The sequence below is a fragment of the Eleutherodactylus coqui genome, chromosome 10 (assembly GCF_035609145.1).
Source record: "Eleutherodactylus coqui strain aEleCoq1 chromosome 10, aEleCoq1.hap1, whole genome shotgun sequence".
In the NCBI taxonomy this organism is placed as follows: Eukaryota; Metazoa; Chordata; class Amphibia; order Anura; family Eleutherodactylidae; genus Eleutherodactylus; species Eleutherodactylus coqui.
The window spans coordinates 10,087,446-10,115,063 of record NC_089846.1 but is presented as its reverse complement, the minus strand read 5'-3'; the positions used below and the strand labels follow the sequence as shown (position 1 = coordinate 10,115,063).

Genomic DNA, 27,618 nt, shown 5'->3' with positions numbered 1-27,618 from the left:
ATGAATGTACAAGCTCTATAAGACCCCGACAGCCATCAGTGCGCTGACCAGGCCACCACCCCTGGAAAATGACATCAGGCAATAAGTGCAATTAAAGCAAGGCCTCTGTGACCCTGCAGCCACCCATTAACCTGCGGACCTTCAATGCCACATTAAATTACCGCACAGCGTCACGGCTTCCATGAGTCCCTCCAGAAAGAATGCAGAGCAGTACGGCGACCGTCACAATACAACCACACCAGCCTAAAGTGGGGGATATTATAATGCACTTATATACTGTGGCTATTGTGGCTGCTCTTCATTATCTCAATCATCCTTGTAATGGCTTATTGTGGATCAAGAGCCTTCTCTTCAGTTGTGGCTAGATAGTGTGCGCCCCCTACTGGAGCATAAAGGAACTGTGTATAATGACTGCCGAGCCCAGGGGGGAGGATTACTCTATGGGAAGTTTGCAGTGTTTGATAATAAAATGTATCCAATCCGCTAATGTGTTTAATGTGTTTTTTGTGTCTACAGGGGGAAGCACGGCGTGGGGCGGATTGATATTGTGGAGAACCGATACATCGGGATGAAGTCGCGGGGTAAGTAACGTATGAAATTTACGAATTATAAGAATGTGCTCTCCATTAAAATGCAGCTGCAGTGCTTCTATCACGCTACATCCCCTTCTGAGATCTCCCTACATACAAATGCACCCGGCTGCGCCACCGTACTGACTTGAAGCCGGTGGCCGGGCGCCGCTGTGCAGAGAAAACACTAAAGAGAACACAGCATGAAGGCAGCCCTTTCATTCTCAGAATTGCTGGGGGTCCTAGAGGTCAGACCCTCACTGATTATAAAGCGGTGACATGCCTGGGCCATATACAAGATGGGAATACCCCTTTAAAGGAAACCCGTCACCAGGTTCATGCCACCCAAACTGTGGGCAGCATAAACCCGGGACAGATATACATATTGCACCTGCGTAAGTTTTATTCAGAAATGGAGCAGCGTTTCAGAACAAACGCTTTGAAGTTTATCTCGGAGGGTTGGGCCGTGCCAGTGTTTACCCACCCACAGCAATTAGAGTGACTGCGCTCTCCCTGCTTGTGTATAGGGCAGTCTAGATGATTTGGGTGGGGACAGGCCTGCACGGCCCACCCCTGTGACTCTGAGCACTCCTCCGAGCTAAACGTATAAGTATGTTTGTTCTGAAACGCTGCAGCATTTCAAATTAAAACATACACGGGCTCAATATGCATACCTGTCCCGGGTTCATGCTGCCCGCCTAACCTGGTGACCGGTTCCCTTTAATGATTGCGCAATAAAAAGTTCTGCAACTTTTTAATAGAGTTTGTGGGGACTTTATTTAATAACTTGTGCCAAATGCCCTTTTATGCTGTTTTATTCTACCGTTGCCTTGGATCAAAGGTACTGAGAGAACTGGGCAGGGATAGCAGAGAGGGCACGGCCTCCGTGGGCAGGAAGACTTACTAGACTTTGCACCAGAACTTAATTATGCGTATACTAGGCGGATATTTACATTTCTGACACACAAGACCAAATGTACGGCACAATATACTGAGTCGTGCGCCTCTTAATACAGCGCCAGTCTTTGAAATTTCTGCCTTTGTGTTTCAGTTCACATTGTTGTCAAAATTTCTGCTTGCTGTCAGTGACTAGAAACCATCTAAGGGCTTGCTCATATAAGTGTTTTGCTTGTTTTTTTGTTTTTAACGGATCTTTTTGTTTTTTTAATGAAATGGATAGCAAAGCAGACTTAAAGGGGTTTGTGATCACAAAAAAAAATGTAAACATCTGACTATAGGTTTCAGCCACAAAAAGAGGGCATACTTGCCTGTCTTCGGCCCCTGGGACACAGCTGAGGACAGCAAGGACACCAGGAGTTCAGGACAGTGACACTGTGGCCACTGATTGGCCACAGCGATCACCAGACCTCCTGACGATGCTTAGGATGGGGCCCAATGAGCCTCTCAGCTAGGGCCGAAGACAGGCGAGTTACCTTCTTTATTTGTTTTAACTCATGGCCAGCCGTTGAAATCTTTTTGTCTTTTCACACAACCCCTTTAAAACTTAACCGAACGGAAACCATAGTTGCCTTTTTTTTACGGATCCAGCAGACAGATTAGTCAAAAAAGGACAATTTCTATCAGTTTGTTCCCGATTCCTTCTGTTTCCATGCGTTCTTCGTGAATTCATTCTGTACGTTGCCTTCCTAACATTCTGCATACTCATTTAAAAACGGATCCATTTAACAGACAGCAACATCTGAACCAAGGGGAAACCTTTCTGTTAACTTCTGTCACCCATTGACTAGAATATAAAAAAAGGGGGAAAAAGTGCTGAATCTGCGGTTTTCTTTCTGTCAAAACAACAGAAATCAGACGAAGCGAAACATAACTGAGGCTCCGAAGACCCCACTGAAATCAATGGGAAATAAACAGAATGAAAAACAAAGACACTGGTGTCACTGAGGCCTAATGCTTCTCACAGCGGAGCGTTTGTTACATTGTATCCAGTGTAGACAATCCTCTGGACTCCAGGCTGATACATGTTACCTGCACTGATACATTGTAACAGACTAATCAGGACAGGAGAGACAATGTGCTGCTGATGTGTTACTCTACAATTCTAAGGCTATAGTCACACAGCGGATTTTGTCGCGGCTCTGATGCAGAATTTGCTGTGAAATTTGCGCCTAAATGTCTCCCCTTCACTTTAGCAGGAGTCTGTGCGGTAGTCTATGCATGTCACTTCTTAATCCTTTAGTGACGCGGTCTGTTTTGATCCTAAGAACGCGACAATATTTTGGGGATTTTCATCTCCGCTTTTTAAAAGTCATACCTTTTTTATTTTTCCGTCAACATGGTCGTATGAGGCTTGTGTTTGGCGCGGCGAGCTGTTGTTTTATCGGTACATTTTTGGGTACATGTAATTGTATAACCTTTATTAATTTTTTGGGGATGCAGAGAGAAAAAAATTCTAACATTGCTTTTTTATGGAGCAGAAATGACATGGATTTTTTTTTCTGCAAGCTAGTATGACTACAAAAACACCAAAATTATATGTATTTAAAAAAAGCCTTTTTTTTGTAAAATACTATTTTTTGCATTGCTGTATTTAATGTCCGTCCTATAAGTTTTTTATTTTTCCATTGTCGGAGATCTGTGAGGCTTGTTTTTTACAGAAAAAAATGTAATTTTGTTGGTACCATTTTGGCGTACAAATGGTTTCTTTGATCACTTTTATTACATTTTTTTGGTGAGGTGTACTGAGAAAAAAAGCATTTTGTCTCAGAGTTTTTCTTCTTTTTTGTTTTTATAGTGTTTGCTGGGCAGAATAAAAAATGTGCAATTTATTGTAGGGGTCATTACAGATGCGACAATGCCAAACGTGTTTTTTTTTTCTTTTCTTTTTTTCTTACACGGGGTAAGTGTGCAAAAGAGGTTTTATTTTATGTTTTTTACTTTTTTGTAACATTTTTTATTTCCCTGTAGGGGACTTAAACCTGTGATGCTATGACTTCTCTGATACTACACTGCATTACTTCTGTACTGCAATGGATTATCGCTTCTGATAGTGGTAACCGTTGTCTGGCATCCAGTTACCATGGCAACCCATCGGCACTCAGCGATTATATAGTGGAGGGCCGATGACATTGCAGAGGGAGCGCCCTCCCTCTATGAACACCTTACATGCCATGATTAACATTGATCTTGGCATTTAAGGTGTTGGCGGGGATCAATGTTCTCGCAGATCCCTGCTGTTGCAGCTAGAGGAGCGTTGTCAGTCACAACCAGCTCCCACTGTGCATGGCTTCTGAGCCCGTGCCATCCATACGAAGTAAGTTTACATCGATTTACGCAAACCCCTTCCCAGCCAGGTTTACATTTATGTCCTGGGCCGGGAAGGGATTAACCCTTTCCAATCCACTGTCTGACATCTAAAGACATTCCGATTGAAGGCTGTACAGCTCCGATGTCGGAACACGTCCGATAGGGTAATCTTACTGTAGATTACTGGCCGCTTTTTTGTTGGGGGCTTGTTCGGCATGTCTCATACCACAGTACTTGCCCTAGCCAGCAGATGGCGCCATTGTATAATGGCAGAAAGAGAAAGCCCCCTAGGAAACCCTCAATCCAAAATTAGATTGCAAAGGGTTAATGTACATTCTGTGTAGAATCTGCATTGGGAAATCCGCATGTAGATTTCCCCCAATGAACTAGGCCAAATCTGTGTGCGTATGTGTGGTTGCTACGAATGAAAATCCATGGCAGCAATCTGCATTTAATACCGTGATTTCTGCTGTGGATTACATTGGAATCCGCAAAGGATATTTTCAATGTGGATTTCAGCTGTGTGGCCACAGCCTAACAAACCCTCAGCTGTGAGAAGCCTTATAGCTGTCCAGGCTCTGGAAATAAAAAAAATGAAAATAATGATGTTTTCATTCACTGACAGCAAGCAGAGATCTAAATAAAACAACGAATATTAGAAAGTTGTAGGAGTTCGTACCGTAAGACTGGATCGTCCCTTTCATAGAGCCGTCTGGTTTGTGCGCTGCGCTCCTCCTGCGGGTGTGCACGGTTTTCGTCTCACTACTACTCCTCTAACAATAGGCAGTTCCCGACTCGGCGCTCGGGCAGCTGAAATTACAATGGATCTGATGCGTATTATGTCTTTTCACAATCTCATTATCAAATTATGTTTTTTGCACTGAAGGAGGCCTAATTAAGTCAAGTAAATTAAATCTGTGGGAGGGAAAAAGTGCGGCACGTTCCAGCTTTTAATTCTGCCAAAAGAACAAAGGGGATTTTTTTCATGTTAATTTCCCTTCTTGCCTCTATTTTTTTTTTTCTTTTACTGTCTGAATAGGGAAAAGTTTCTAAAAAGTTTGTTTCGCAGCCTGACCAGGAAAGGGTCGTCCCTCTAGTGGGGGGTCCGTGTAAATCCTTTAGATTGGATCATTAACATCCGAAAATTTGTGGTGTTTTTGTCTTCTCTCTTGTTGTTGTACAAAAGGAAAAGATTGTGGAAGCTTTCTGTATAGACGGATGATTGTAAGTGGACTGAATACGCATAATGCGCTTCACTACCTGACCGGGGGTTACACTGCGTCTTCTTGATCTCGGATGGCTTAGAGGTCAGAGAGGCTTTAGACTGTATTTGCATGGGCAATGCGAGTTACACCCGACATTCTTGGGCGCAGTTGGCATTGCACAGCACATGGACACCGGCACGAAAATGGGACTTGCTGCGATTTTTCAAACTGGGACCATAGGTCCTAGTAAAACATGGCTTGTGTGAATGAACCCTTTCGCGTTTTCCGTGTGAGTCCTGTCCGTTTTGAATGGGACAGAATTCGCACGAGTTTAACGGCCGTGTGACAGTGGCCTTACATGGGGCAACTGTTGGGGCTCAAAATAGTCACTAAAGTGGACGGACAACTGTTGTTTGTGTGCTTTACACAAAGAGATTGTTGTTCACTGCGATCGCTGAGCAAATTGTTGGAAGCATTTCTATGAGGAGGGCCAGCCGGATGGGGGTGGTAGTGCGGGCAGCAGCCCAACGGGCAAGGATACAGTTCTGGATGCTTTCGAGTGAACATTCTATCCCGGGCTTCATAAGGGACGTGCATTAGAGTAGATGGGGCGCACTGGACGCGATCACATGGCACTGAGTTGATGATCAAAATAAACTTTTAATTCAACAAGCCAACCTTTCGTTGCAGAGTCATGACCCATTAGTGAAGGTGGAAAGCTGTGCACAGGGTGACCACCTAAGATTCACAATTCTGAAGCCCCCTTGGCTGAAATGACCTGGCGTTGGTATAAAGTTTTGCAGCCTCCAACACCAGACCTAGCCTAAGCCGCAGGACGCTCACAACACCAGACCTAGCCTAAGCCGCAGGACGTTCACAACACCAGACCTAGCCTAAGCCGCAGGACGCTCACAACACCAGACCTAACCTAAGCCGCAGGACGCTCACAACACCAGACCTAGCCTAAGCTGCAGGACGCTCACAACACCAGACCTAGCCTAAGCCACAGGACGCTCACAACACCAGACCTAGCCTAAGCTGCAGGACGCTCACAACACCAGGCCTAAGCCGCAGGGCGCTCACAACACCAGACCTAGCCTAAGCCACAGGACGCTCACAACACCAGACCTAGCCTAAGCCGCAGGACGCTCACAACACCAGACCTAGCCTAAGCCGCAGGACGCTCACAACACCAGACCTAGCCTAAGCCGCAGGACGCTCACAACACCAGACCTAGCCTAAGCCACAGGACGTTCACAACACCAGACCTAGCCTAAGCCGCAGGACGCTCACAACACCAGACCTAGCCTAAGCCACAGGACGCTCACAACACCAGACCTAGCCTAAGCCGCAGGACGCTCACAACACCAGACCCAGCCTAAGCCGCAGGACGTTCACAACACCAGACCTAGCCTAAGCCGCAGGACGCTCACAACACCAGACCTAGCCTAAGCCGCAGGACGCTCACAACACCAGACCTGGCCTAAGCCACAGGACGCTCACAACACCAGACCTAGCCTAAGCCGCAGGACGTTCACAACACCAGACCTAGCCTAAGCCGCAGGACGCTCACAACACCATACCTAGCCTAAGCCGCAGGACGCTCACAGCACCAGACCTAGCCTAAGCCGTAGGACGCTCACAACACCAGACCTAGCCTAAGCCGCAGGACGCTCACAACACCAGACCTAGCCTAAGCCGCAGGACGCTCACAACACCAGACCTAGCCTAAGCCGCAGGACGCTCACAACACCAGACCTAGCCTAAGCCGCAGGACGCTCACAGCATCTGTATTAAGTGTATTCTCAGCAGTATTCACTTGTGCATTCGCAATTCTTTACTTTTGGTTCTTCAAGAGAAGCCCTAGAACTTCCCTATATCTACTGGCCTCCCCTTTCGCGAGAGTGAAGTGGTCACCTATCTGCACTCCGCAGAGCCATAAAGGAGCCATAGCTCAAGCAAACAACTAAATAAAAAAAAAAACAAGGGTTAACGCAACCAACCTGCACCACATTAAATTTATGTGGGCCAAAATATCGTTAAACAACTAGGTGGGGGAGGTGAGGTTCTTTGGTGGGGTGTATTTTTGAAATTTTGACCAATGCACACTCATTGGTTGCTGAGTCCGCTGAACGCACATAAATACACTCGAAGGGTCTTCAAATGAATGAGAGCCGCAGCAGCGAGTGTTCCATTCTGGTCTAAACCAGTGACCGACCGCAGCGGCAAGTGTAGCCTCGAAAATCAGCAGGGGCTGTTCAGTCGAGGATCACTTGCACATATTTATGTGTTTTCGGGGACCAATGGGCGTTAAGTGGGAGGGCAAAATGTTCAAAAAAAGGAACCAGCTAAATCAGCATTCAGTGGGAGGCGCACGGAAGAACAGTCTCTTACTGTTCGCATGATTGTTGTCCCATATAAAGTCACCTTTAATCATCATATCCCGGGTGGACTGGGGTGGCATGAAGGTTAGTACTTAAAATTCCCTTTGGTCTATGGTGATTTAGGAGTTAACTGTTGTATATACGTATGGGGTCTGTGGTGGTTTAGAGGTTAATGATAAGTTAGAAGTATTTCTAGTGATTTATCCCTGGTAGTCTAGGGTTGTGAAAGGGTTCTTTTTAATCTTGGTGGTGGTGAGGCAATAAAGAGGTTAATGGCAATGACCCTGGTGGTCTAGGGTTGTGAAGGGGTTCATTTTAATCTCCCTGGTGGTAAAGTAATTAAGAGGTTAATGGCATTGACCTGGGTGGTTCTAGGGTAGGTATGCAAACCTGAATACACAGTTTCTTTTCTGGACAGCCCTGGTCTTGGGCCATGAGGGGGTTACAGATAACTTTTTCTAGTGCTCTAGGGAAGAGAATGGCTTACAGGAGTAGTATCTGATTGTTTTCCAGAAACGGCACCACTCTTGTCCATGGTTTGTGTGCGGTACTGCAGCTGAGGCTCATTACTGTGAATATATATGTATGGGGAGACACGATGGAGACCTCCTGCCACCGGTCTGCTGTGTTCCTACCAGCCGCATAGCTCTCTCTATGATACGACGCCATCCGTGAGGGCTGTACTAGATCACTATGGTAGTGGGATGGTGTGGGGCCCCGGCACACCCCTCAGGGGCCCCAGCACACACCTCTCCCCATCCACCCTGGCTCCTCCAGCCAATAGAGTGACATGGCAGCTCGTCAGACGTGGCTGTTTCTGGATGCAGTTCCGCCGGCTGTATAATCAGTTACACTCATCAGTTCTTGTACAGCGGGGAACAACATGTTTATTCATCAAACGTTAAAAATAATTCAGTTTACTGAAAAGCCGAGCGGCGAGCTTGTAACAAAGCCAAAAATCTGTTAAATTACACCCCCGTACGTGAAAATATGAAGACGCTATGAAGTCTCACATGAGATAATGGGAAGGAATCAAGGAGTAAACTAGAGAGATTTACTTACTGTTTGCCAGAGGCAGACAGCTGAGCCGTGTATCTAATCCCATCGTGTGATACTGTCTGCTGAGCCACTGTATCTAATCCCATCGTATGATACTATCTGCTGAGCCACTGTATCTAATCCCATCACGTGATACTGTCTGCTGAGCCGTGTATCTAATCCCATCACGTGATACTGTCTGCTGAGCCACTGTATCTAATCCCACCGTGTGATACTGTCTGCTGAGCCGCTGTATCTAATCCCATCATGTGATACTGTCTGCTGAGCCACTGTATCTAATCCCATCGTGTGATACTGTCTGCTGAGCCGCTGTATCTAATCCCATCGTGTGATACTGTCTGCTGAGCCGCTGTATCTAATCCCATCGTGTGATACTGTCTGCTGAGCCGCTGTATCTAATCCCATCATGTGATACTGTCTGCTGAGCCGCTGTATCTAATCCCATCGTGTGATACTGTCTGCTGAGCCGCTGTATCTAATCCCATTGTGTGATACTGTCTGCTGAGCCGCTGTATCTAATCCCATCGTGTGATACTGTCTGCTGAGCCGCTGTATCTAATCCCATCGTGTGATACTGTCTGCTGAGCCGCTGTATCTAATCCCATCGTGTGATACTGTCTGCTGAGCCACTGTATCTAATCGCATTGTCTGATACTGTCTGAGCTGCTGTATCTAATCCCATTGTGTGATACTGTCTGCTGCTGTATCTAATCCCATTATGTGATACTGTCTGAGCTGCTGTATCTAATCCCATTGTGTGATACTGTCTGCTGTTGTATTTAATCCCATTGTGTGATACTTTCTGCTGTATCTAATCCTCTCATGTGTGATACTTTCTGCTGAATTGTTGTATCTAATCCCATCATGTGTGATACTGTCTGCTGCTGTATCTAATCTGATTCTGTGTGATACTGTCTGCTGATTAGCCAATCTGATCATGTGTTATACGATCTGCTGATTCACTGTATCTAATCCTATCATGTGTGTTACTGTCTGCTTAGCTCTGTATCTAATCCTATCCTGTGTGATACTGTCTGCTGAGCTCTGTATCTAACCCTCTTTTGTGGTACTGTCTTCTGAGCCGTATCTAATCCTATGATGTGTGATGCAATCTGCTGAGCCTTTGTATCTAACCCTAGCATTAATGGAGCTGCTGTATCTAAGGTTGTCCTTTGTAATACTGCCTGCTGAGCTGCTGTATCTAAGCCTGTCCTTTGTGATACTGCCTGCTGAGCTGCTGTATCTAAGCCTGTCCTGTGATACTGCCTCAGAGTACTGCTGACCAGTTGCAGTAATCACGCATACGCACACGTGTTTCTCAGTACACGTATATAAACACGTTTGTGTGCGTTGCAGTGAAGCAGGTAGCATGCGGTAATGTGGGAGCCGTGTCATGTTGACGGCATCCTTTCATCGCGGCCTGGTGGGTGGCGAACGCTGTCAGAGGATTCAGCGCACTTTCTTTTAGCTGTTGTCAGCTGTCACAGCATAGAAAACATGAAAACAAGAACCCCCCCATCCCCGGCCCGCTGCGCCAGAGCTACACCAGCAAACAGGCTGCAGGCGTGCCGAGATGTGAGCACTGATTGTGTTCCCACAATCCCTTGCACTCCTGCGAATATCCCGCATGTAGGGCCAAATCATGAAGAATAGGGCCACACAGACAAATGGAGAATGTCAGCATGGTGGACTAGACGGCTCAGCAGCACATGATGGGGGATGTAGTGCTTTGTGGTGCTCTGGGACAGCATTGCAATTTGAGATACAGCAGCTCAGCAGACCGTATCACACATGATAGGATTAGATACACGGCTCAGCAGACAGTATCACACATGATAGGATTAGATACACGGCTCAGCAGACAGTATCACACATGATAGGATTAGATACACGGCTCAGCAGACAGTATCACAGATGATAGGATTAGATACACGGCTCAGCAGACAGTATCACACATGATAGGATTAGATACAGCAGCTCAGCAGACAGTATCACACATGATAGGATTAGATACACAGCTCAGCAGACAGTATCACACATGATAGGATTAGATACACGGCTCAGCAGACAGTATCACACATGATGGGATTAGATACACGGCTCGGCAGACAGTATCACACATGATAGGATTAGATACACTTCTCTTCAGACAGTATCACACATGATAGGATTAGATACATGGCTCAGCAGACAGTATCACACATGACAGGATTAGATACAGCGGCTCAGCAGACAGTATCACACATGAAAGGATCACACATGATAGGCTTAGATACAGCGGCTCAGCAAAAGGTATCAAACATGATAGGATGAGATACACAGCTCAGCAGGCGGTATCACAAATGATCGGATTAGATATAGCAGCTCAGCAGACGGTATCACACATGATAGGATTAGATACAGTGGTTCTGCAGACAGTATCACACATGATAGGATTAGATACACAGCTTAGCAGACAGTATCACACATGAAAGGATCACAGATGATAGGCTTAGATACAGCGGCTCAGCAGAAGGTATCAAACTTGATAGGATTAGATACACGGCTCAGCAGACAGTATCACACATGAAATGATCACACATGATAGGCTTAGATACAGCGGCTGAGCAGACAGTATCACACATGATAGGATTAGATACAGCAGCTCAGCAGGCTGTATCGCACATGATCGGTTTAGATACGGCCGCTCAGTAGCACGCTGTCCCTGGTCTCGGCCCCCATCTTTCCTACGCCTCTCCTCCGGTGGCGTCCACTCTCCGTCTCCTGCCAGTTAATTTTAGCGCTGACTCCTGAGGACTCTGAAGGGAGTAATTTTGGAGTCACTGGAAATGGGAAGATGTCCCCCTGCTCACCGGCAGATTATTTTGCAGCTGGTTTAGCACAACATCTCTGCTGACAACTCCCGGCCGTAATAAGCTGTCAAGATGTCAGCTGGGTCAGCGGCAAATAAAGATCTCTGCTGGATGGTCCTGGACCGCCACCACGTGGGGCTCACGGCCGCATTGGCTCATCACCGGGGAGAGGGAGCCATCAGTAGTCATCTGAGAGGACCAGCTGAGCCTGATTACGTGCCAGTGGTACCCGGGTGCATGCCATACACATAGCCCAAAGGTAAGGGGAGCCACAGCTCAATTTCTGGCGACATCTAACCAGCCTGAGGGTCCTGCCACTAGGGGGTGGTGGGGCTGTACCTATCGGTGGGCACTGACTGGAGGACAGCAGACTGACGCTGATGTAGCCTCTGTGGGTGTCTGAATGACTAAGTCAATGGGACCCCCATTATCAGCTGCTACGTCCCGTTCAACCAGCTCTAAGACCCCCCAATAATAGTGCATATAGAATAGGATTGTGTAAGGCCTTATTCACACAGGTGGAAAAAACAGTCTGATTTCCCTGCTGGCGTGCGTGCGTTATATATATCAGTCTTTGTACCATTTTTTGCTATTCAAGTGTCACCTGAGGGTCATTCGTTTTTCATGCGCATCCAAACAATGGAAGGTGGCCCAAGTGAAGGAATTCTAGACTCCCACTGAAGTCAATGGGGGGGGGGGAATAAAATCTTAGTCGCATCCCATTTTTTATTGACTGGAATGTGCGATTCTGGTTTGAGAATGACACCAAAATAGTGCAGCATGCTGCGATCTATCAGTCGGAGTGAAGAGTCACATGCAGATGAATGGCTTCTCTTCTCTATACGCGTTCTCTCTCTCTCTGGATGATTAATTATGGTCCGGTGTAAACGGGAAATCATTGTCTTTCAGAGACTGGCCAACAACTTTGCAGGGAGGTGTCCTTGCTCATTGTGCTCCTCCCACAGGACACTTGATTGGTTCTTGCTTTTTTTTACCATTTTGCCTCCTGCCCCTGCTTACAGCTCATTGGTTCCTGACAACACATATATATGTACGTGTGATCCTCAACTGAAGGGTCCCTGCTGGTCCTCATTTCCTGCCGCGGTCTCTCGTTTCTTTGGTCTTCAAAAATACACTCATCGCAGCACGGACTGTCTAGTTGAAAGCGTGAATCCGCAGCAGCGAGTGCGCACCCAGATCACCTGCGCATATTTATGTGATCCAGTAGATTCGACAACCAATGGGTTTACGTTGGGGAGGGGTCAAAATTGCAAATACAAGCCTGCTAAAGAACCTCACACCCCCCAACTAGCAGACGAACGTATTTGGTCCCATGTAAATGCTCCCAACAAGTCTTTCGGCGATCGCAAGATCGAAGAACGAGTGAACAACAATCTCTCGCACAAACAGTAATTCATTCGCCGTAGCGACTGTTTCAAGCGATTCTTCAGACGATAGTTATTCCATGTAGAGCCGGCTAAACACAAACCGCGCCTTTAATCTCCTCTCCTGGATCTTCTTGACCTATTCACGCTGTTACCTCCTGTAATGCGGCGGTGCAGACCCGGGCAGGCAGCGCAGTCGAGGATTTTTTTTTGGATTATAGGAATAGTGTAAATATCTGATCATGGAACACTCTGCACAATCTGAATCTAGGCCTCCAGATAAAGGGGGCTTTACATCTGCGTTGGGACCTCCGATTGGAGATTCTGCCACAGATCAGTCTCAAAATACCGGAAGAGAAAGTGCTTTTTCTTACATCCGGGGGAAAGCGGCCGGACCCCATTATAGTCAATGGGGTCCACTCGGCGCTGTTCGGTTCAGTCCTGAGGCGCAGCCTTAATCTGTCAGCTCCTCGCCTTGGTGATAGTCATATGTTGTATGTGTTCTGTGATGAGTGCAGTGCGGATGTAAATATGTGCACCTGCATACATTATATCATTATATTGTTACTTTGTATAGACACTACATTGCAGTAAAGATACAGCAGATGTTCCCAGGGGGGTGCATCGTGCTCATCAGTGGGACCCCCTCTTCTCTTGGGATCTCATTGGCCATCATATTATCGGGTAGGAAGTGACTAGAGATGAGCGAGTATACTCGCTAAGGCACATTACTCGAGCGAGTAGTGCCTTAGCCGAGTATCTCCACGCTCGTCTCTAAAGATTCGGGGGCCGGCGGGGAGCGGGGAGGAACGGAGGGGAGATCTCTCTCTCCCCCCCCCCCCCCCCCCCCGCAACTCACCTGTCACCCGCGCTGGCCCCCAAATCTTTAGAGACGAGCTGTGAGATACTCGGCTAAGGCACTACTCGCTCGAGTCATGTGCCTTAGTGAGTATACTCGCTCATCTCTAGAAGTGACAGTTGATGGTGAAGTGGATTGTCACTCCCGGGAACAACCAACTCTCTGTTTAAAGGGTTGTCAGAACCGTCCATCAGAAGTACCTAAGCAGTTAGGATAACGAGGGGCCTGATGTTACATAAACACCCCTGAAAACTAAAGTTTTACTTTGTGGGTGGAGTTCTCCTTAAGATAATATATGTAGTCTTAAAGGGGTTCTCTGGGACTTTATTATTGAATAACTCTCCTTAGGATAGGTCATCAGTAGTTAGTAGATTGTCGGGGGTTTGATCAATATTAGGATCTCTGCCGATCCTCCGGCCAACTGTCAATGCAGCGGGCTGGACCTTGTCATTGGAGGTCAGGGCAAGAAGGGTAATAAGGACTTGAGTCCCAATGAAATCAATGGGAGTGATGCCTCCTATTATACGTCCGGCTCTGACCACCAATGATGATGTCCGGCCCACTACACTGACAGTAGGCTGGAGGATCAGCTGATCGGCGGGGATCCTAAGTGCTGGGAGGATAGGTCATCAATGTTTAAGTGCGGATGTCTGCGGGGAATTTTCGCACGCCTTGTTGTGGATGCACGTGCGGATCTAGTACATCCACATGTGAATTTCAGGATGCAGAATCGGTGTTAGGAAGCGGTGGATATCAAAGCAGTGAGCGGCAGAAATCTGCACAGATACCCCACCGAACTGAATGGGGCACTGTTGGGCATGGATTTCATGCGGATTTTGCGTCAAAACTGTTATGAAATCCACAGTAGCTTTTCTTGTTTTCTGTTCTATCCTTTCGTGGGAAAGTGCATTGTCCGCCAATGCGGCCACCAGTGTGAAGGGAAGATCTGCTTAAAGTAGTTGTCTGGGATTAGAATAAATATAGAAGCCGTTTTCCAAAAACAGCGCCACTCTTGTCCAGTGGTTGTGTCTGACATTGCAGTTTTGCACCATTAAATGGAACCTACTAGCACTCACGAGCATATCAAACCGCCTGCAGCTCCAGATGACTGAGGTCCAGTTGGTTCCACATCTCATCCCATTACAGTTCCTACTGACATTATACCTCCTTGGATTATCTTGCTGCCCAGAGTTCCATCCATAACCTGTTCTATGACTGTCCGTTGTGTGTGATGTCCCCTACGTCATCTACGGGGTGATTGATGAGATTGCCGATCGGCGCAGATCAGTAGGTCCTTTTGGGAGCAGATTCGTCTCAGTCATTTGCGCATTTTATGGCAAGTATCTTCCAATCAAGGCTCTCCGATCAGTGGTGCCACTCATGTAGAACATGTCATCGCCATCGCACAGTTAGAGAGAGGCGGGGTTATGGAAAGAACTCCAGCCAGCAGAGACGGTCCTGCCTCCCACCACATGGGTCAGCCGAGCCTTGAACGCAGTATGGGGAATTGTTAAAAGGCAATTTCTGGTGGTATGTTGTCCATAAGAAATGTAAGAGATTTTCAACCAGCTCTAATTCAGTAATCTGTTCGAATGCAGGTAAGCTGCAGTACCACAAACAACCTGCGGACAGGTGTGGCGCTGTTTTTAGAAAAAAATGACACCATGTTTTTCTAATCCTATGCAGAGTGTTGGGGATGTATCATTATATATCGAGGCTTCATGAGTCAGAGAAAGTGATGACTTCTATGGCATTCCCCGGCTTTCCCGGAAACTAATTCCACTCTTTCTATATATTTAAAGGGGAAATGACGTAGCCTATCAGGTGCGGATGGCAATGGGATACTATTGCCAGCCGTATTGCATCTGCAGGGCGATCTTTTCGCTGCCTTTCTAGCCCTACGTTGGCTCGGCGCTCAGAACCTACCAAGTTAGAGGTTTTGGTGTCCAACATAGTTTAACATTGTTCTGACAGGCGGAGAATTAACCTGTCACTCCGCTCGGCTGCCTTCCAAAGCTGGCGGACACTTATCTAAATGAGCAGTTATCCTCGGGAGAGAGAGACTTTCGGCTTTGTTGCCTGGCGTACAGCTCTCCATCGCGACGTGAGCCGACGAGCCTTCCAATCACGGCTGTTTTTAAATAGTATTATTTCCTAACCGCTTATGCTTGGCCGAAAGTGAGAGTGAAGTAGAGGAATAAAGGGAGGGGAGGCGAGGAGGGGGGTCTATAGAGAACTGTTATTTCAGGCCCTTCTCCTCCATGCCGCCTCTCCTTCTCCTTGGCTTTAATTACAGCCTTTCTGCGGGAGTCCGGTGGGCTAGAGACGGTGAAGCGATCAGTTCTTGAAACCTGTCATTTCAGCCTCTTCAAAAAAGAGGAATCTACACATTTTCACCACAAGGTGCGAAGTGGTCTGTCTTTGCCCCCAGCGGGGTAGTAATGACACACACACTTTGCAGCAAGCTGAGAGTGAATGAAGTCCGTCTGCAGTTCTGCTGTCACCGGCCTCATTAATGGTGTCATTTGACAGCAATTTGGGCTTCATGTATTCATGTATCCTTGTCTTTTTTTTTTTCTTCCTTCCTCCCTTCCCCCTGCCTGACTTAGGTATCTACGAGACGCCGGCTGGAACCATACTGTACCACGCTCACTTAGATATCGAGACGTTCACCATGGACCGAGAAGTGCGCAAGATCAAGCAGCAGTTGTCCCTGAGGTTCTCCGAGCAGGTCTACAATGGTAGGTGACCCGCGACTATCACATGTTTCCAAAGTCACTGACTTGTGACATCCTCTAATAAAGACATTGTCATGCCTGCACACCACAGCGATGACATCAGAGTGCTCCTAAATGAAGCGGAACCTCAATGTCCCCAGTTTAACAATTGGTCCACTTGTAGTCCAACATTCTGCTCTAATTAAGACATAATTTACCTTTTTAGTGGTTATTTTACTGACACAGATCTCCAAATCCTCTGCAAAGACATAGGGTAGAACGATACAATTCTGTTTACCTGCAGCCACCACTAGGGGGAGCTCACTGCAGACAAATTGAATATTGAGTTTAATGTTCGATATAAAACGTATACAGGGAGCTCCCTCTAGTGGTGGCTGCAGGTGGACAGAATATTATCATCTGTTTCTAAAGAGGGGATTTGCCCTCAGTGTCAGAGAAACGGTGCTCCCACCAACATAAAGATGGATTAGAAAGGAATTAAAGGGGTATGTCAGCCTTTTACAACTGCTGACATATCCTCTGGATAGTTTATCAGTAGTTGATCGACGGGGATCCACGGCTTGGGATCCCTGTTTATCAGTTGATTATCTGGCCTGCTGTTGGTGCCCTGGGTGAGGCGACGTCATCAGCAGTTGGGGCAGGAAGTGAAAGCACTGGCTTCACTCCCATGGAAATCAGTGGGAGCGGTGTGCTTCTATTGAAATGAGTGGAGTGACAGCACACGTGCAACCACCGCTCCTTTGATTCATGGACACTACAGATAGCTGTTTTTGAGATTGTTGAAGGTCCCTGTGGTCGGACCCCCACTGATCAGTGGTTGGGGATAACCTATTTTGGTGGAGCGACCCCTTTAACTCTATATGATGAAGAGTTCTGGAACTTTCAGATCCTCAATTCAAGATCTATCCCAATGCCAGCTGAGGGTTTGTTACAATGTATCAGTGTAGCTGAAATTAACAGGAGCCCAAATGTCTCTTCTGTGCTCCAGAGAAGACACTCGCTCTAGTTATACAAATATTTTACTGGGACCACACCCTTTCTTAAAGAGCTGCCCCTGTAAGTGAGCCAACTATCATAACTAAAAGGCATTTGAAAATTCGGAAAAACTACTTAATGAAGAACTCCAGCATTAGACAAAAAGTTTACTGCCCCTCCTACTCCTCCACAGAGTCGGGATAGATTCTACCTCTTCCACCAACTGCGGTGATGTCATTATTGTGCTTGCTCTGAGGTTACTATGGCAGCATCAAATGATGGACTTCCTGTCACATGATCTACACTCCTATGAATGTGCTTTTACAAGTGGAGGTTACATGATACGAAGTCTATGCAGAGTTACCCTATTGATGCTACCATGGCAACCCCAGAGCAAGCACAATAGTCACATGCCAGCTGCAATGATCAGATCAGGAAAAAAAAATAGGAAAAACTAAACAGGGTGATTTTTTTGAAAGCCTTTGCATGGTGCATTGGGCGCCTCCTTAACAGACTAGTCAAGATGACCATACATATCATGCAGCCAATATATCATACATATCATCCAGCCAGTTATCAATCAATATTACCCTGCTCATCTCTGGGAGAACAAAACATGAAGGTGTAAAGAATCCTGATGGCTGTTTCTTCACATTGGCCAGGCCCCATAGGCATTATATCGTTGTTGGTGCCCATCGACATTGTCAGAATAAATAAAACAACCGAAAATAAGTGATATAGACATTTGGTCACATATGAATTGATCCTTATAAGCCACCTCCCCTTCAAGAGGTTTGTCCAGGATTAAAAAAAACAGGGCTGTTTTTTCTTAAAGCAGCATCACACTTGTCTATAGGTTGTATGTGGGATTGCAGTTCAGCCCTATTGAGTTCCATTTAGCTGAGCTGCAATACCATACACAACCTGTGGACAGGTGTGGCGCTATTTGTGGAAGAAAAAAGCCACGTTTTTCTAGCCTTGGCCAACCCCTTTGAATTAAAGACTTTTTGGTACACAAACACTTAAGATCCTTTTACACACCTCATATCGAGTCATGTAATGAGTGCCAATTACTGAAATCGGCGCTCATTTAAAAGGCCCTTGCACAAGGCGGTGCGCTCTGCATTGCGGACAAACGATCTTTAATGTGATCCTTCGTCTCCAATACAGTGTTGTCCGCAGCACATCGCCCGCTCACATGGTGAGATGGGTTGATGATAATTATTTCTGTAGCGCACAATATGCGATCACCTGATGAATGAGCTTGTTTATTGGCTGATGGTTCAGCTTCACACAACCAATTGGACAAATCTGCGTTCTTGCCCGATCATTCACAGAGGTTTGCTTTAACAATCCCATCGACCAGTATGGCCACCAGTACAGCTCCCCCAGGGGTCATCAAGGCTACCTCAGGGGTCATTACCCAGGTTTCCTAAACTCCATTGGACAGAGTTGCATTACAACTATGGGAGAGCTGAGTGACGACCCCTGTGGGAGCTTGAATATCGGCCATATTGGAAAAGATACAACTAAGAAAGGGGGTTGTGCTCTTTAAGGCCCTTTTATTCCCCCGCCGTGTTACAAAAAGCTCCTTTTCTGTTACTTCAGGCCCAGTTAATTGATAACGTCAGCTTAGCCCAGGGGAACGGCCGCTCTGGCGGAGACTTAGGGACAGATGTGCTCTGGTATTCCTTTCCCGGGAGGAGAGTGGAAGTCCTTTCTTCTGACTGTGACTAATATTACCTTAGGAGAATGCTATGGAAGGTGAGCTCACCTGAGCCGGCTCCCAGCGCTCACAAGTCCATATGGTCCCTGATTCCTGACCCTGATAAGGCACAAGGTCAGGCCGCAGCCTGGCGTCTTTCATGGCGGGGCGCGGAGTCATCCTATGTGGCCTCCGCTCTGCCCATGTAGACTGCTGCTTTTCTAGGATTACAATACAAATGTTTCAAAGTCACCGCCGCGGTTCCTCTCGCAGTTCACGGACGGCGATAATAGGAGCGCACACTGCAGCCATGTGAGAATAGATGGGAACGTATCAGGGTCCTTTCCAAATAATAACCCAGATCTCGTGTTTAATGTGTCACCGGCCAAAAATGGACAAGAAAACGAGACTTAAAGTGAAATATGAGCGACGCACCGGTCTGGTCTCGGGTGGGTACAGCAATGTTTAGACAAAATCTGCGCAACTACTGTTTGGATGGAGAATTACTGTTGGCGTTATTTTTCACCGCAGTCCATAATGTCAGTGTGGGAGCCAGAGGGGGCTAAAAGTATGGGTCACCTATATAAGCACGAAATACCGCCAGTGGAGTAAACAGAATGTGGTAACCGTTAGCGTGTCACAAGGTCACCTATAGGCCTCGGATAATCGGAAACAGTGGGGCAAATACCCAACTTACCAGGTGACCGGTCAGGGTTTTTTAGGTTCTGGACTGTCTCTGTTCTGATCCGTTCTCTGCTCTTATGTCCGCAGGTTTCTGGTACAGCCCTGAGTGCGAGTTTGTCCGCTCCTGTATCGCCAAATCCCAGGAGCTGGTGGAAGGCAAAGTGCAGGTGTCTGTCCTGAAGGGGCAGGTATACGTGCTGGGCCGAGAGTCGCCGCAGACCCTGTATAACGAGGAGCTGGTCAGGTAAGGTGCGGTCGCTGGAGGTGTGTATGGGTGCTTTCACACATTCTGCTTCTGAACATTCAGTTGATAAAATCCGAATGTCTAAATGCAGATTTTGACGCGGATTTGCCGGCAGGATTACGCCATTTTCAAATGCATGTCAAAATCTGCACATTAGACTTGTAGATTTTGGTGCGGATTTTTCTGCACAACGAAATATTCTGCAGAGTCTTGTGAAATATTTTGGTGTATGCGATAGCACTCTTAGGACGCTCTCACGCCGGCCGCCTATTACCCCATAGGTCCCAAGGGCTGTGCTAATCTTGATACAACGCTCCCATTGATTTCAATGAGGCCTCACAGACTCGTCTGGTCTATTTTTTTGTATGTTTTAGCACTTTTTAACACGCCTCATCACCCATAACAATGATAGGGTGCATTCCTTATTTGCATAAATTACCCAGAGGAGCTTGCATGGCCTTATAAGTCTCCTCACTTACCTCTCCGGTGTCTTCTCACACCACTTCTGGGTGCTCTCCTTGGTGAGAGACAATGCCCCCCCTTGACCCACTCCTGCACTAAGTGTCTCCACACACTTTTTGGGTGCTCTCCTTAAGAAGAGACAACACCACTCTTGACCCTTAAAAACGCTGTTAACCTCTGTGACGTATTCAAAAAACAGCGCTCAAAATCGCAGTAAAAATGCTGCGATTTCGAGCTTCATTTTCTGAACGCATTGCAACTGAAAAAGACGTTGCATTCATGTTAATGTGGTTGCTTCTGTGACAAGCACACAGATTTCTGCAGCGGCTCCATTCAGATGAATGAGACGGTCATATAAATTTCTGCAGCAAATCTGCCCAGTGTGAATTAATGCTTCTATTCACTCCCTATTATTGTCTCCTAAAAGAGTAGGATCCCTTTAAGACAACACAGATCTGTAATATACCTTCATTATCAGTCCAGCTTAATTTATCTCTTGTACTGTAGCTTCCCTGACTACACTGCTGACTGTCTGTGTAGTCTGGCCCACCCCCTCCCAGCTGTTATCCTGCAATTAGAGGCGGGGCCTGACCACACAATCAGTGCAGCAACCAAGAGCTGAGGATGCCAAACGATGCAGCAGAGCTCATGACCTGTATTACAAATCCTGTGTTTATTTTGGGATTTTTCAGTCCTGTAGAGAAGCCTACGCCAAAAAACACAATATGTAGAGAGTGCTGCGTTGTGAAAAAAAAATAAAAACTCCACAAACAAAAACGCTTTGCATATAGCGCTTTATATATTTCACTTTAGACTTTAACGTGACCCTCCGGTCCCAGACAAACAAAGATGGCCGGACCAGTTCTCTGCCTACCTGATGCACACTGAGCACTGTTGATCCATGAGAAGTCCAAGGGTACCTTCATACGAAGCCGGTTTTGGTGCGAACCCATAGCAAAAATTGCAGCATATTTTGGATTTTGCTGCGGATCCACAGCGGATTTCACTCTTCCAATTGAAGGGGTTAAGTCTACTGCAGATCCGCAACCAAATCTGCACCGACGGATTTTGATGTGGTCTTCGATGCCAAATTTGCTGCAAATTTTGGTGCAAATTTTCCACACCAATTACGTTACATGTAAACATCCTCTTTACCTAGATTGCTTGGTATATAGAGTATCGCGCCGTTCGATGCTTTGGGGTTGCAACGGGTGCAACATTGTTGCTACCAAGTCGAGTCGGCGGTGACGCGCCGGTCTTACATGGCTTCCACCAATCACTGCTCAGAGTTCACATATCACTGCCCCAAGGGCTTTAATGATCTTGTAATGAGCCCGCCACGAGTGCTTTCTGTAAACATCGAAGCCGCGATATCCCACCTCTGTTTATTTTACCTGAGCGGAGGACGGAGCTCTCGTATTATCTCCACCACCCACTTACCTCGGGCGCCTTTTCCTCCCACCTCCTCCTGTCCGTTTCCAAATCAGCAGCTTCTCAATCCGCATCCAACCCCTCTCATTATGTCACTCTCTCGCTCTCTCTCTCTCGGGGAGATTAGATGAATAAAGTGAAAAGAAGAGGAAAAAAAAAAATAAAAAAAAACAACCCGCTAAAGCGAGCGCGATCAGTAGAGAGACGGCTTTTATACTCACCGCGTCTCCAACCATTTGCCTTTCTTCTTCTTGACTTTTGCATCTTTGCTTTGAAAGCTTTTGAATGACAGCGTAACGGGAAGCAGGGGGAACGAGCATGCTGCTACAACCAGCGCCGGGTGGAAATGCCTCCGCTCAGTGGGTATAAAGTAATGTAATTATAGAGCAGGTCAGAGTCACTTCAATGAGCAAAAATAAAAGGCGCCGCTTTTCTTCTGTGTCTCTTTCCTTCATACTTTACTTTCACGTCAAGGGAGGTAAAATCATTCTCAAGGCTCTTTTTTTGGTGGTAATTTCTATTTGGGGGGGTGGGGGGCGCTGGAAGCCGGCAGGACACGGCGGCGGTTTGATTTTACAATTCCCGTGTTTCAATCTCCTTGTAATAGTAAGTTTGATATTAACAGCAAGCGGGAAGCTAGGAGGGGACGGTGGGGACACGGAGAAGGGGCTTGGGGGGGGCTTAAGAGTCTTAGAACAGCATGTATGGCCGCCATTATCACCCAGGTTTCCCAGACTCCTGATTGGCCAGTGATACACTCCCTGCTTATATATATTACTCTAGAAGTAGTCATGGCTGTCATTCTGGGGTGTAGGAAAGCTGGAGTTTCCAGTGTTAAATATGGCCGCCATGACCCGTCTAACCACTCAGCTTTCCCACACTTCTGAATGGTACATCTGCCGGGTTACTCTGCACATCTCCCAGTTTCTTCTCACCTCTTTCTCTCCCCTTTCTGCTCTGGTGCGCGCCGTTCTGGTTCCCTTCTGAATTTTAGGTAGCGTGATCATGGCAGCTAGCACATGATCGCTGCAAGCAAACACTGGCATCAGCGGTAGCAATGCTAAGGCAGAGGATTGGCCACAGCGATCAGGTGATCATGAGCAGGGGACTGGAGCTGTGCAGACTAAGCAGCAGGGCGAGCCAAAGGGGGGGCTTTATTGGGCAGGGGCATTATTACTGAGGGGGGGCATGCAACGGCAATATTGCTGAGTGGGGGCATGAAGGGGCATCATTGCTGAGAAGAGGCATGCAGGGCATTATTACTGAGAGGGCATATGGAGATATTATTACTAAGGGGTGATATGCAAGTGCATTATTACTGAGAAGGGGTATTATTACTGAAAGGGTGCATGCAAGGGCATTACTACTGAGTGGGCATACAGGGGCATTATTGCTGAGTGGGGGCATGTAGGGGGCATTATTACTCAGCAGGGGCATAGGGAGGCATTATTGCTGGGAAGGGGCATTATTTCTCAGCGGAGGCATGCAGAGGTATTATTACTGAGGGTGGCCATGAAGATGTACTATTTCTGAATGGGACATGCAATGGTATTATTATGCTTAGTGTAAAATGGACATGACATAACGTGAATATATTTGCCATGGAGTGCTACACGCACCGCTACAATTAACCCTCTTTTCATTCTTTAAAAGTTGGGCGATGTGATTACAGTGATCCATGTCCAGATTCCGTATCACTGTGCTATAAGGGGTGACCACCCCTGTACCCCTATACCTCTGTACTCCTCCACCGCCTGTCAGTACTCATGTACCATCTTCTTCTCCCCACAGCATGGACAAGCAGGGAGACTACGAGCCTTGTGATGCTTCTGGATTCATCAGGATTAACGCCGTCAGGTGAGGTTTGTTCTGAGGCTGAAAAAATTAAACATGGTCTCTGATTGCTTACTATGGACAACAAGGACTTGATCTACAAGATTCCATGAGTGCAGAGAGGAGCAGTCGCCTGTAGTGACCAATCAGACGCAGCCTTCTGGTGCAAGCTAGCAGTTATCTCACTGGTTGCTTTGGGCAGCTCCCCGGCGTAGTCATTGTCATCCACGGCAGCCATACTGCTACTCTCTAGCCACTAACAAAGTACTAGATGTCCTTTATCAGATCCAGGCTTGTCGTCCAAAGCAACCAATCAGAGCACAGCTTTCATTTTCCAACCTGCCCTGGAAAAATGAAAGCTGCATTTCGATTGGTTATTATGGACAACAAGGGTGAATCTGATAAAGGAGAGTGAATGTATGTAAAAGATGAATCTGAGGAGGAAACGACTCTGTAATAGGAGTCTGCTATAGCGGATCATATGGGGTCCGGCTGCTGGAATCAACCGAGATCATCTGTAGTTGGCGGCAGAAGTGTTGAAATAACACGGCGCCTGCGGAAATCACTGGAGGTTCCCCCCTCTACTCTGCTAGAAGCATGGAGCCTCTTTAATGTGAGGTTCGTAATATGCGCTCGGGCCCCACTGGTAATAATATAAAGGGGCTCATGTACTAAGTAACCCCAGGCCCTTCTCTGAATGGAAAGCATGGAGGTATGTTGCAACTATAAAGTCATACTCCCTTTTCTGAACCCTCTGCAAGTTTTGGGGGAGGGGATGGGGGCAATGTGGCTTAGTAATAATGGCGTTGAGCCCGAATGTCATTCTTTTTAACTCTGTCTTGCTATAGGCCATACTTGTACATCCTATATGATGGTGCTAGCTTCAAAGTCAAGCCAACTGATACCCGCACATAACAATCATGATCAGACTTCATGACAAGTGTGGCTGTTGACCCTTTAAATGTCACTGTCCGTTCTGATGGCGGCATTTAAACGTCCCGATTTGGAGGTCCCAAAACACTCCACCAGCACTGAGATGGTGGAGTATCATCTGAGTATTATGCTGGCAGGGGGCCTATTAAGACAGGCCTGTGTCACATCTTAACACAATGAAGTATTGCAGTATATGGTATAAGCGATCAAACGATTCCAAGTTCAAGTCCCCTATGGTGACTAAAAAAAAAGGAAGTAAAAAAAACCTTTTTATTATTGTAAAAAAATAAAGGATATTAAAAAAGTTGTTAAAAAATAATTTTCCCATTGTTATAATAAAAAATAAACATTTTTGGTATCGCCGCATCCAAAAAAGTCTGATCTATCAAAGTAATCCATTATTTATTGCACACGGTAAAAGCATCCAGAAAAAAAAACAAACAACACCAGAATTGCGCTTTTTTTGGTCGCCCTATCTTCAAGAAAAAATGGAATAAAATGTTATCAAAAAGTCACATGAACTGCAAAATAGTATCAATAGAAACCGCAGGTCACCCGGCAAAGAACGAGCCCTCACACGACTAGATCCACGGAAAATGGAAACAATTGTGGCGGTAGAAAAGCATTTTTATTTTTAAAGATATATTTCATTTTTTTTAAAGTAGTATAGCAAAAAAAAAAGCTTCATGTTATTAGAACGACTCCCAGAATAACGTTTCTATCATTTTTGCCACAGTGTGTCTGCTGTAAAAGCAATAAGCCCCAAAGATGGCAACATTGCATTAATTTTACATTTACTCCAGCTTTTCAGTACATTAAATATTACCACTGGAAAATACAACTCGCCCTGTAAAACACCCCGAGCCCCCGGACCGCGGCGGCCGCAGAGACATCAGAGCTATGGGCAGAGGCATAACTTGAAGCTCCTGGGCCCCAGTGCAAAACCTGTAAAAGGGCCCCCAACTATAATGCTTTATTCATAGTACTGGGCTCCCTATATGGAGAAGAGAGGCCTTATGGGCCCCCTAAGGCTCCTGGGCCCGGGTGCAATCGCATCCCCTGCATCCTCTATAGTTACGCCTCTGGCTATGGGTGTTTTTGGAAATGGGGAGACAAAAACAAAAATGCAAAAAAAAATGTCCGTGTCATTAAAGGGTTAATGTAGTTGTGGTAGAAAACTGCCAACTGCTACATTGATGTATATAGACATGTCTATCCATATATTACAGAGCAAACCGCAAGATCCTTACCAAAGACGGAGCCTCTCGTTAATGGCGGACGCATCTGAACTTCTCGTATCCCCCATTATATAAACTAAATGCTATTTCATGTATCTAAAAAATGTACGTTTCAACTCATTTATGTGAAACTGTAAAAAGTATGATGCGGGGGGGGGCGGGGTGGCGAGCAAAGAAGGAATATTGTGGCCATCGGTTACATATATCTTACATGTCAGGCCCTGATGTAGGATCTACTCTGAACGGTCCCGTTATTAGAGCCCCGGCCCTTTCATGATTGGTGCTTCCCAGCATGGATATTTATCACCGTGACCCCGGAGTGCGGCATAAAATCACATGACGTGTTTTCCGTGGATCAGTTGCAGTGTGAATCCACATTGAGGCCTGGTCATTGGCGCAGTCAAGAGCAGCTGATTATACCGCTGGAGCTCCATCCAACACGTGTAAACGCACTACTCGCCATTCCTCCGCACGGATTGGCTGTAGCAGCAGACCAGCTCCAGCGACATTGTGACAAGAGAAACAGAAAGACGAGACTCCAGCGGGCGAAAGAGCGCAAAACTTGTATCACAGAGCAGCAGAAAAACATGTCCTGGTTGGAGGAATTCAGATTTCTGTTGCTGATGGGAGGGCAGAATTTGTGCAAGCAGCATGAACCGATGACCCCTTCCTGTCAGCTGATCAGAACATATCAAAACTTGATCTAATCTGCAGCATCTACAAGAAGCTTCCTGTCCGCAGGGACCGATATTCCTGCAGAATCTACGCCCCGATGCATTGCTGCAAAAAAGGTCCAACGCTACTAGATGGGGTCCAATAAAGGATCCACTTAGTGCCTAGTGAGCCACCGATGCCTTCATACGCACCGTATACAGGATAACATAGGTTGGCATGGGAGGCTGCGTCCTATACGAATCCGCCCGGTGATGAGTGATCGCCCTGATGAGGTTAACCCTTCTTACTGCTTTTGTCAGGACCTCGGCAGCATTTGCATAAAATGCTTTCTCCCCATTAGAGGTCTGAATCGCCAGTGATCTTCATTCACCCTCTCGACTTTCAAGGCGCTTCGGAATAACAATCCCCCCCCCCCTCGCCGTGTAATTCGTGCGCCTGTAATAAAGCGCGTCCTTGTCTTATTATCAGATACATTTGACCTTGTAACTCATTTCCTTTCATTTGCATGAATGACATAATGACTTTGACCTTTCACTAATTTACTCCTCCCCTCCCCCACCTTTTGTTTTCTTTTTCACAGGTTAAAAGAATATCACCGACTGGGGAAGAAGGTCACCGCTCCCGCGAAATAGAACAGGAGAAAAAAAAGAGAACCTAACAAAGCCGCGGCAACAGAAGAGGAGCGCAGCGCCTATTGCGTCTTATTCCCATCCCGTCTCTTCTTCTCCGCAATCATTGATTGGCTGCTGTGATCAATGAAGATGTTTTGTGCAGTAAATCGCAGGTTAGACGAGTCTGACTGCTCTACGAACAGCAATTACCGGGAGATTGTGTGGGGTGTAAGGGGTTAACAGCGCAGATATTAAAGGACATCATTTCTGTAGAGTCAATTAAAAATAAATAAAAGCCGTGTACTCTGAGTGGTTGTGCGTGCGGCGGCGGTCTGTCACTGGCGGGAAACGGGATGTATTGAGGATGGAAGCACAAAACCGGAGTGTGTTACTAAAGAAGATGGATGGCTAGATTCCAATTCCAACCAGCAGAATAGTGAGCGCAGCTCTGGAGTAAAATATACGATGTAACTCAGGATCAGTACAGGATAAGTAATGTAAGTATACAG

At 46.6% G+C, this 27,618-nt stretch overlaps 1 protein-coding gene across 1 annotated transcript in view; it reads left to right on the top strand.

Moving 5' to 3' along the window:
- Positions 1-27,418, top strand: part of ASS1 (argininosuccinate synthase 1) — a 72,834-nt gene extending 45,416 nt beyond the window's left edge. Inside the window, exons 11-15 of the mRNA XM_066579737.1 lie at positions 517-581; positions 16,190-16,321; positions 19,770-19,926; positions 23,611-23,676; positions 27,079-27,418. Of these exons, the coding sequence (XP_066435834.1) occupies positions 517-581; positions 16,190-16,321; positions 19,770-19,926; positions 23,611-23,676; positions 27,079-27,130 (472 nt within the window). The 3' untranslated portion in view covers positions 27,131-27,418. The remainder of the gene's footprint in view (positions 1-516; positions 582-16,189; positions 16,322-19,769; positions 19,927-23,610; positions 23,677-27,078) is intronic.
- The last annotated feature ends 200 nt before the right edge of the window (positions 27,419-27,618 follow it).